This window comes from Nothobranchius furzeri, unplaced genomic scaffold (assembly GCF_043380555.1).
Source record: "Nothobranchius furzeri strain GRZ-AD unplaced genomic scaffold, NfurGRZ-RIMD1 Scf029, whole genome shotgun sequence".
In the NCBI taxonomy this organism is placed as follows: Eukaryota; Metazoa; Chordata; class Actinopteri; order Cyprinodontiformes; family Nothobranchiidae; genus Nothobranchius; species Nothobranchius furzeri.
The window spans coordinates 1,220,014-1,231,697 of record NW_027223046.1 but is presented as its reverse complement, the minus strand read 5'-3'; the positions used below and the strand labels follow the sequence as shown (position 1 = coordinate 1,231,697).

Here is an 11,684-nt window from a genome sequence, read left to right as displayed (position 1 = left end):
CACTAGTAGGCAAGGTGGGTTTAGTGTCTTGCCCAAAGACACAACAGCAGTCTCTGGAGGGAACTGGTATTGAACCTGCAACCTTCTGATTACTGGACAACCCGCTCTACCTCCTGCTGCCGTCCACAAACCCTTCAGATTATTTTGGGTTCAAATCCCAGTAAACCAGCAGGTTCTGAAATACTCACCCAGTACTAAGTTACTGAAGTGTCACGTTTTTCTCCATCTGATGTTCAGTTTGGAGTCCAGTAAAGCACTTACCTAGACGACTAAGGGCATTGACTCGCTGCCCTGTGATTGGCTGAGCAGACATGCTCACCTGATCAGTATATTTAGACCTTTAACTAAAACTCTTGTTTTGTGTCTGTGTCTCTAAGCCAAGCAGTGGTGGTTGATCGGAGCGTGTATGTTTCAGGACAGCTGGGGATGGATCCGGTCAGCGGCCAGCTGGTGGGAGGCGGTGTTCAGGCCCAAACCAGACAGGTGTCATCGTCCATCTGCTGATTTCACACCCGCACACCTGAGATGTGGCTATAGTTACTTTAGTATTCTGGAAAGTAACTTTTTTAGCATGACTTTACTTTAATAACCAGTGTTAACCAGCAGCTGTGTGGGAAAACATTATTTACAGTAAACCAATGAATGATGAGTGAATGAATGATCTAAAACAACACAACAGCTGCTCTGCACAGATGTAAAACTATCCAAACATTCAGCCGTATTAACAAAATAATCCGATAAGTACGTAGCAGCTGCTCTGACTGTGCTTTGGCTTTAAAGTGTCACCAGGATCATGTTAGCTCTTCATGGGACAAAGTTCAGGTCCATGTGTTGCAACAGTCTGTTGTGTTTTATTCCTAGGCTCTCGTGAACATGGGGGAGATCCTCCGAATGGCTGGATGCACTTATGAGAACGGTGAGGCGATCTTCTGTGTAGAAGCCATTGTTCTGCAGATGTTCTTCATGCAGTTTACTTTTATTTCTGGCAGTTGTTAAAACCACCGTGCTTCTCGCTGACATCAATGATTTCTCAAATGTCAATGAAGTTTACAAGCAGTGTGAGTATGTTGGCTTCCCCTCTATAGATAAGAGCTGTTGTACAACCCTGACCGCTGGGTGTCAGCACAAACTAGCTATACCACAAGTCCCATTTATTTAGCATAAGGAGCCTTTAGATCTGCCCGCTTTGCCCATATTTCCTTAGTTTACTCCATATATGTTTTTATATTCCCTACTTCTAAATAAAGTGATGTTCTGTCTGGAAGAGTTTTTATGGCTCCATGCTGATGTGAGGAGAGATCACCACATGTTGCATAAGCCAGTTAAACACCAAAACCAGAGATGATTCAGTGTTACTGTAGGGTTAATGACCTAAACATAGGAATTAAAGGCTGTTGCTATCAGCTTATATTTTAATTCCTAAGATCAAACAAATTGACGAATGAGATTATATATGGATATATAAATATAATAGATATAAATTCATACACCAACTTGCTTGGTCTATATTTAATCAAAAGATTATAATATTTATTTTTAAAGATTTAATTTAATAGCAAAGATTATTTGTTAATTCAGAAGATCTAAAGATCTTTGCCTGTTCAGTGATCAATGTACACCCACTCTGTGTTTATTTCAAGAAAGAGTCAAGTTTAAGAAGGTTAAGAAATGTATTACTAAACAATTATAAAACATGACAATTTATAAAAGACTTTGATATTAAAAAGACTTTGGTATTAAAAAAAGCAACCCTGTGTTTGGATGAATCTAATATGAAGTGTTTGTTTGCGGGTGAATGCAATGTCTCAGAACGTGTCTGGCGCAGGTGTGCGCTCTGGAGGGCCCTCGGTCGACGCTGTAGCGTAATGGTTGATTGCTCGTTACAACGTGCAGGTGCAGTCAGAGATCAGGGTCAGCCAGTGTGGTACAGGGTGGCATTCAACCTTCCCCCTGTGGTAGGCGAGTCACCAACCTCAGGTCTAGAGGTCACTAGCACCAGCTGTAGGAGTAGGGTCAGTGATGTTGTCAGCCCCCCCCCCCCCCTTCGGCAGGTGGCATGCCCACCGCAAGGTACTGGGCTTCAGCTGGAGTCTCGGCGCCACCATCAACTCCCCCTTCGGCAGCTGGTGTTCCCACTCCAGTGTGCGGAGTCTCAGGTGCAGTGCCACTGCAAACTCCCCTAGGTTAATGTTGGTTTATGCTTGACGCATCCGCGAGGTCGCGTCATTTTAACAACCACGCCCCTCCACAGCGCCTCCGCACGGCCCAAAATTTCCGCACCGCGCACCTAGGAAATTTTCTAACCATGCGGACGGTCGGACGCGGAAAAACATGGCGGACTGGCAAGAACTAGTATGGCAGAGGTTCGTAAATACAGACATTTGTATGATTCAGCTCTCAAAGATCACCTCGATCAACACGTTGTTAATAATTCTTGGAGAGAAATAGCTCACACTGTCGGAAAAGACGAGGACGCTGTTAAAACATGCTGGAATGACATGTTGTAAACAACAGTAATTTTTACTTCTACTATGGTGTAGTGTTGGATGCATGCCGTAGAGCTCTATGCTGCCCCCTACAGTTTGGGAGAATATTGGCTCACCGCAGAGACAAGCCGCATGAACCATAAACGCTGCAAGTTGTGAAGCGCGTTCCATCCGCGAGCCGCATCACCATGCGGAAAGTGAATGCGTCAAGCATAAACCAAGCTTTAGGTGGTTTTCCCACCCCAGAGTGAAGCAATCTTGCTGCAGAGACGACACAGACTCTGTGGGTGTCACTGACCTTGGAGGCTGTAGGAGAGGCAGGAGAGACGATGCTGCTGATGGTGTTAAACAGCACCTTGGGGTTCCCTTTGCTCTGGGACATCAGGTTGGAAAAATAGGAAACCTTAGCATCTCTGACTGCAGAGTTAAAGGATGTCAGAAGATCTTTTAGGTGCAGCAGATGGACGTGGAGATGAGTTTTCTTCCACAAACGCTCAGTTTTTCTGCATTGGCGCTTCAGGCTGCGAAGGCTGTCATGAAACCAGGGAGTAGGGTTCACTGCAGGAACTGATCTGGTTCTGACAGGACAGATATTGTCCAGAATGGAGAGGCAGTGATCGTTAGACTGAGAAGTTAAGGAATCTGGGTCTTTATCAGAAGAACAGGGTGGATCAAAAGCAGCAGAAAAATTTCTAGCTGTGCTCTCATTAAGAAAACGAGAACTAACCATACGGCGAGCAGGAGGTGGGGACGCAGAAACTGACAAGTTAAAGAAAATGCAATGGTGATCAGAAGTAAAATCAAGGTCCAGAGTGTGCCCCCTGGTGTGTGTGGGGCCAGAAACATGATGGGTAAAGCTGAAGGAGTCCATAATGCTGGAGAAATTCATGGCAAAGTGATGGGAGGGATCATCAACGTGGATGTTAAAGTCACCAACAATCACCAGTCTGGACAGCTTCACAGTGGAGCATAGAAAGTTACTAAACTCCTGAAGAAAAGAACTGTTTGGACCAGGTGGACGATAGACCACAGCACAGTAGAACGGGTCCTTACGTCCGACTTTAATCAGCTGCAGTTCAAAGGAAGCAAAGTGACCAGAGGTTGTAGAGCTACATGGAAGATGGTCTCTGAAAACAACAGCTAGGCCTCCCCCACAACCAGAACCCCGGGGCTGGCTAAGAAAAGAATTACCACTCGGGCAGAGTTCAACCAGACCAGAATATCGTGGGCGATCGTGAACAAACGGAAGGACAAAAGAGTCTGGCGATCATAGGAGATGGTAGCAGGGACACTACTGAAGAGTATCACAGACAGGAGCAAGGTGGAAAAGAGGAGGTTAGTGGAGAAAAGTTTGAAAAAGTGGCCGGTGACTGCGGCTAAGCCAAGCACAGGAGCCATCTTGTTACCGACCGGAAGCGGAAAGAAGGTCACTGGCCGATGTTGTGCTTCAATGACGATGATTTTCTGTCCACCAATGTAGCTGGAAATGTGTTTAACTGCCCACATGGTGGAAAGCAAAGCTTTTCACAGTCAAGAGTATTTAAACTCAGGACCGGACAAGAGCTTACTAGCATATGCTACGACACGCCTGTCACAGTCATATACTTGATAAAGACCGACACTGAAGCAGTTAGATGAGAACACGACCTCAAGGTGGAACTCTTTGTCACAATCAGGAAGCGCCAGGCACGGAGCTGAGCATAATGCGACCTTCAGGTCGTACATGGCCTGTCGTTGCTGCTCAGTCTGAGGATGTGCCTTTCGAGTAGACTGAGCCATGCACGCGTGGCCTGTTGCTGCATGTCATTCCCTCTTTGGGTGTTGTTAACTACAACGGCGGCGCCAGGGTGACCAGTCTGTCCAATACCTCCAAGGTCAATGACACCCACAGAGTCTGTGTCGTCTCTGCAGCAGGATTATTTCACCCAGGGGTGGGAAACCCACCTGCCCTAGGGGAGGGAGGTTGACAGTTGCAGTGGCACTGCACCTGAAGCTTGATTCATGCTTCTCCGTCTGCGTCAGTGCGGAGACACGCAACGTCCTTGCGGGCCTGCCGGAGAGCTCCGCAAGGACGGACGGAGTCGAGCTCTCTTTTCTAAACATCCGTCAGTCGAGACGGACAACGCAAGCTTGTGATTGGTCAGGACGCCGCTGTTGTCTACACCGCCGCCATTGTGCCCTCAAAAGCATAAATAGAGCCGAGGATAACTAGCGGCAGACACGGAAAAGCTTGAAGAATACATCGCGACTTAACTCTAAAACATGAACGTTTAATTCCCCCGTGACTGGAGGAGTGAAAAGATACGCAGCAAGCGTTTTATTTGTGGACGGAAATGACAGGAAACGTGGGTTTAGAGGTGGCGAGAGCATGAAGAGGTGGAGGAGGATGAGAGACAAATTTGTCTTTGTTAAAAAGTCTCTTATATACAAAAAAACTCAATATAAACACACTATCTTGGACCGGATACATGACAGGATACCACAGAACAGCGCTACGCCCTCTGTTGTCCTGCCGGGCAATTGCTTCGCAACACTCCCCAGGAGACGGAGAAGTATGAGTGCAAAACGCTTCCATCAATCCGTGCGCGTCTGTCCCTTGCGGAGCTGACGGAGAAGCATGAATCAGGCTTGAGACTCCGCACCCTGGAGTGGGAACACCACCTGCCGAAGGGGGAGTTGATGGTGGCGCTGAGACTCCAGCCGAAGCCCAGTACCTTGCGGCGGGGATGCCACCCGCCAGAAGGGGGGGCCGACAACATCACCGACCCCACTCCACTACAGCCGGTGCCCGTGACCCCCAGCCGAGCCGGCGGGTCACCCACCGACGGGGTGGCCGAACGCCCCCCGCACCACCACCGGCCTACCCCGATCTCTATGACTGCACCTGCGCGTCGACTGAGGGCCCTCTGGAGCACACATGTGTCGCCCTGAATCAGTTCTTCCTCTAAAAAAACAGATGTGTCACTGTCTACTTCCTCTAATTCTTCATCAGTAGGAGACATTTCCTCCTTTTCTTCTAAAGAAAGTGATATTTCATCATTCTCCCCAAAGTTCTCCTCCATAATTGTGGAAAGACCAGCCTGATTCTCCCAAATATCCCTCTCTGTAGTCAGAGACAGACCAGCGTCCTCCCCCATTGAGTCAAACACATCCAAATCTGACGTAGTTACTTCATCTGACGTAAAACCAGAAAGATGCTCCACCTGAGACTAAATCTGTAAGGCTTGTTACCAGCATTCAGACATAAATTCAGTTTGCTTCACAGCCAGACAGGACACGGTAAAAAAAAAAAAAAAGAAAAAGAAAGATTTTTCAGTCAGTGGTTCTGCGTCTTCATGGGCCACAGAGAGACTTGTTTGGGATCCAGAATCCTCTTCATAGAAAAACGATTGTTCGACGTCTCTGAGTAGACTAGTTGCTATCTCCAGGCCAAAACCATCGCTGCTTTCATATTCTGGTTTTCGCAAAGTGGATAAACTGTCTTCTGTTTCTCCGTAAGAATGTTCAACATCAGTTCTGTCAGCTTTCAGAGAGAGACGATTCGTCTCTTCATCGTCTGTAACCGATGGGTCGATGTCTCTGTAAAGAAGAAGAAAGTATCATTTCTATAGCGCCTCTCAAGATAAAAATCATGAGGCGCTTCTCAAAAGCACAAAATGTAAAAATATAAAAAAGCATTTAGAAAATGTTTAAAATACATATTTAAAATGAGCAAAAATTGGCAATTGTGATTAAAAAATGTCAAGAAAGAGTGAACAGGACAGAGGGAAATCAGCAGTGTTGGGCAAGTTACTTCAAAACTGTAATGCATTATTTATTACTTGTTACCCTCATTTTAATGTAATTGATTACATTACAATATTACTGATTTTAAAATGTAAGGCATTACACTACTTTGGCTTTACTTTAAGTTACTTTCACCAAAACAACTTCATTATGAATCTGGTAATGTGACGTTCAGTGCTTTAAAATGATTGTTTATTAAATAAAAGCAACAACAATCTGTACTCTCAGCACGCTGCCATCTTAGATTAACTGAGTAGGGAGTGAGGTGGTGGGGGCTCCAAGCCTATTTTGCTTTGGTCCCCAAATGCCTTGATACGGCCCTGGATGTGGGACCGACTTCTGGGGTGATCTGATTCTATCACATGTATAAATATGAAATGCTTATATATTTTTGCTTTTCACTGGTAAAAATGTGTATTGGGGCTAAATCTACCTACTTTTTTTCTTTTCAAGCTCTTTGTTTTGTTTTCTTGACTTTATTTGAATAATTTCCGGCCCTTTCTCTCTCTAACCTTCCTGCATGCTGCATCTTTTCACCGTCTTCCAGAAAAACAGTTTCCTAGATTTCTAATCAGCCAAAGGGATCTACCGAACGCAAAAAAAAAAGCTTAATATGCGCTGCGCTCCCGCAGCAATGAGTCGAAATCACCGAGCGAGGGCACAGATTATGAACTCAGCTGAAGCAAAGCACGTCAGAAATGTACAGAAAGTACAGAGAATATGAACGATCGCAAGTGAATGACTTTGTTTTGGTGGAGCGATTTTATGAATATAACAGCGGCCGCGCGCAGGACACAGCTGGAGTATTTGAGCCATTACCACTGCGTCCTCTCTGCTCATAGAATGCCCACAAATCTGAGTCCATAAATGACGTCATATATGTAGATACCGGATCTTTATTTTGGGCTTTCCGCAATTTTAATTTTTAAGAAACCCACATCTTGATTCTGGGTTTAAAAATGCATTGTAATTACTGCGTTACTGACAATTGTACCGAGTAAATATTACCATTTTCTTTCCCTGTAATGCCTTACATTACCACATTACAGCAAAAAGCAATGCATTACAGTAATTAATTACTTTTGTACCGCGTTACTCCCAACACTGGAAATCAGTGGATCAAGATAAAGACGTGTTGATTTTCCGGGTCCAAGGCTATTAAAATCAGACTCTGGTTGTTCTAAAGAGGATAAATCCTCTTTTTCTGCGTCTCCATAAAAGTATTTATAAGCGTTTCTAACCGCTTTAATAATCAAAGCACCTGCTACCAACCCAGTAACGGCAAACATGGCCGTATTTCTTTGAGTTTTTGATTGTTTTATGCTCTGACATGTACTGTCAAGGATCGTCATGTCCAATCTGTCACACCCTGTCCTGTCTCCCCTTATGGTTTAGTCATGTGTCTCTTTTAATTGCTCCCACCTGCCTCTCATTTTCCAATCACTGTGTTTCGTATTAAAGCCTTTAAACCATTCCTGCTTGTCTGCCTGCCTGCCTTTGCACCCGCGTGTGGATCCTGCCTCAGCTTCACTCACCGGCACGCGTCTGACAGAAACAATGATCCAACACGAGACAAAGAACTGAAGGGGTTTAAATACAAGAGGGTTGGGAACTTGGGTGATTGGAAAATGAGAGGCAGGTGGGAGCAATTAACAGAGACACATGACTAAACCATAAGGGGAGACAGGACAGGGTGTGACACAACCAACTGAATTTACCACAGGATGACTCCCGTTGAAGGAACACTTGGCAGTTTAGGCTTGTTTTAGCACCCCCTAGTGTCCGTTAGTGAAACCAAACGTAAAACTTATCTCCTCGCTGTGCGTTCGTATTTTTATTTTAACACCTTAATCTAACAGCTGAAATGTATTTTCATTAGTGTCTACAGGAGTGATTCATCACTAAATAAAACAAATCAGCTGTGTTCATGATCTAAAACATGCAAGAAGCTGGAAGCAGACTGCAGCGCCAGGTATGTCAGCTCCTTTTTCTAAGTCCAGCGGGGAGTGGCCCAACACTCTAAAGTTGCAAGTGCGGTATTTTGGCCACAGAGGGCAATGGGAGTCTGAGTGGCATTTCATTAAACCTGTAAAGGGTCATTTTAGCACATACTGGGTCAAGAAAATGATTTAAAAATATGAAAAATTGGCAACGTATGGCTTTAAACTTCAGAAACATTATCATACTTTTAAAGGGATATTCCACCCCTAAGTGAAGTTTGGTCTACTTCCATTTTCCCCACAGTTAGAAAAGTGAGAAAAAGCATTTAGTAACCAGCACAGAAATTCTCCTGATCTGGCAGCAGTACGTCTGCTTTTTAGCTTAGCATCAACAGTGAATGACAGATACTAGCATTTTGTGTGCAAAAGTGATTAAAAATAGTCAATGCAAATTGTTCTTGGTGAGCTCAATAATCGTGTCGACGGAAAATATAAAGTAAAAAGTAACACGAAGGATTTGCAGGAGCCGATTTAGACTTGGAACTACATTACGACAAAGCACCACTGTAACCTGCCGCTGCATGGCGTATGGATATAACACAGCGGTCCAAAAAACCTCCGGCTTCTGTAAACAAACATCTGTGGGAATAACGTGAAATACGCTGCAGCTGTATGTCTTTGGCTCGTTTTCACATCCCTTTGCTACATAAGTAAGGCTTTTTCTTGTATTACACCTGTATAATAAACTACGAAAAAAATACTGTGCAAATCACACGTAATTTTTGACCGCTGTGTTATATCCATGCGCCATTCAGCAGTGGTTACAGTGGTGCTTTGTCAAAAAGTAGTCCCAAGTCTAAATTGGCTCCTGCAAGTCCTTTGTGTTATTTCCTAGTTTTTATTTGCAGTCAACATGATTATTGAGGTCACCAAGAATAATTGATATCATTATTGAGTAATTTTAATCACATTTGCACACAAAATGCTAACTTTTGCTATTCACTTCCATTGTTTATGCTAAGCTAAAGCAAATGGACTGCTTCCAGATCAGGAGAATTGCTGCGTTGGTTACTAACTGCTTTTTTCTTACTTATTCAACTGTGGGGAATATGGAAATAGACCAAATTTCACTTAGGGGTGGAACATCCCTTTAAATATATTGAAACCCCATCAACAAATTTACCAACTTTTGATTATGACCAGATTGATAGTTTTGAAATCTTGGCATTTCTGTTTTTTTCTACAGCGCCGTGTTTTCAAAATAAATAATTTCACAGGATCATTTTACCGTTGCACAAACTCCAAAGTCTTTGCTGCCTCATCTTGATATTGCAGGTTGAAGATGTAAAATGTGGCAAACACCGCTGCAAGCCCTGTTGAAAATGTTGGCAGGACCCCCTCAAAGATGACAAGGCCTTCAGCACTGACCATCCATCCACTCAGTTTTTGCTCATTGCCACCTGTGGTGGACAAAAATGAACGTTTTTGTTACATTTTCTCTTAAATTTTTATCCACACAATATTTTAAAACATCAGAACTTCATTTAAGGTCAGCAAGACAATTCTATTCTAGTAAAGGCTTTTTAACAATGTTAGGCAAGTACCTTTGGATCTCCTTTTTTACAAGTGTTTATATTCTTTTTACATATATACATATTAAGCAACTTTAAGCGAAACATGTGAATAGTGCTAATCAGTTCTGAACTCACTCAAAATCAGACGAGGGCTGGCTGGCAAACTTAGGCTGGTTTCGACATACGCTGCCGTTGCAAACTCCTGTAAAACATGGACAAGTGTACATTAGCAAGACAGTATGCATATACATACAAAATGAACGAAGCTCATAATATTTATGTGCAATAAGCCTACATCAGTAGTCAGAATCAGCCCATCAGGGGACTCCTTGAAGTGAGCCATCAAAAGCTGGACAACAAGGAATGTTAGATCATCAGTTCTTGTGCCAGGATTGTCTGGACATTAGCAGTCTTGACTTTAGTGCGGAAGTACTCCACAATGGCATTACCACACTCCTCAATTGACAGTTCCAAGGCACGGAGGATGGCAACATCAGTCAGCAACTCAAAGTGAGAAAAAACTTCCACGTTGTGTAAACAGGTAAGGCCAGCTGGTTTGCAGATCAGTTAAGGAGGGAGCAGGGATCCTGTTTATATGTTTGCGCTGAAGGCTAAATGTGGTGTTCATCAAATCAGTCACTTCGGGCCTATCCTGTCTGTTAATGCCATACTTGCTGTGAGTGCTCTGTAATCTTTGACGTTTCTCTTCCACTGTGTCATCAGTTTCCTCTGGAGGAAGTTCTGGCTGGAATCTTGTACATCCATACATATCAGTTGGTCCCCGCTTGCAAGTGATTCGGACACAATCACGCTGCCATCTTTTTATTATTTTTACAAAATGCAGGACCAGAGCGAATACGGTTTGGTTAAAAAAATGAGACAGTCCAAATGTTACAGTTTTTTTCGATTGCTAAAACACGTTTTTCAAAACTGTACGTTTCTTTCAAAACTGCACACACAAAACCCCAAACATAACACACAAATTCCTAAACCGTGGCTTCCCTTTGCAACAAAACCCTGCCATCACGCATCTTAACATGTTCCCAAAATGGAACACGTGTTTTCATTGGTAAACACAGCCACATTTTCACATGACACACACATACCATTCATTGCTAAAACACAAGTAACATTTGGGTGAACACTACCAAGCATGGAAAGAACACTGAAGAGCAAAACTGAAAACACAATTGTCTAAATGGAACACAATGAATTACACACTGAATGTATGAAAGTGCCCACTTTTCTCTGAGGCCTAGTCCACACATAGCCGTTTTTTTTAAACGAATATCCGCCCCTCCAAAAACTTGGATCCACACCACCTCGTTTAAAAAAAAAACTCTGTCCACACGTACCCGGATAAATACGTTGTAAAGGACATGCCGGACATGCCAGACCTGTAGGCGGCAGTACTTCCCCCGTTCTTAACCTCGTCCTTCGTCTGTGGTCTTCCGCAAGGAGCAGTAATTCCGCTTGCAAAAACAAACAAGCAGAAAGCGCTTGGACGATTGATAAAGCGAGCGCAGCTCTGAGGGCATCCATGCTGTCGGCTAGTGTAAACACAGGTCGCACACGTGATGTCAGCATTTTTCTGTCGCGGAAAGTGACAAAACTCCGGTTTTGTCCGTCCACACGCAGACACCCAAAATGGAGAAAACACAGATCTTCACTTTGGCCGGAGTTTTTAAAAAGATCTATTTTCGCGTGAAAAAACTCAGTTTTCGTGTGGATGACAGGCCAAAACGTAGAAAAATATCTACGTTTTGGCAGATCCCCGGCTACGTGTGGACAGGGCCCAAGACAAACATTAGGTATCACACAGATTTTGAAACAAAACATTTTATTTTTACAGTTAACCCCCCACTCCCACCCCCTCTCCCATTCAAGCATAATCATGG

At 43.9% G+C, this 11,684-nt stretch overlaps 1 protein-coding gene across 1 annotated transcript; it reads left to right on the top strand.

Annotated features, from left to right (window-relative positions):
• The first annotated feature begins 341 nt into the window (after positions 1-341).
• LOC129155893 (2-iminobutanoate/2-iminopropanoate deaminase-like) lies at positions 342-1,269 on the top strand. The gene is made up of 3 exons (XM_054735635.2): positions 342-483; positions 862-916; positions 990-1,269. Exons 1-3 carry the CDS (start codon positions 427-429, stop codon positions 1,157-1,159), a joined length of 282 nt encoding a protein of 93 aa, XP_054591610.1. The 5' UTR covers positions 342-426; the 3' UTR covers positions 1,160-1,269.
• The last annotated feature ends 10,415 nt before the right edge of the window (positions 1,270-11,684 follow it).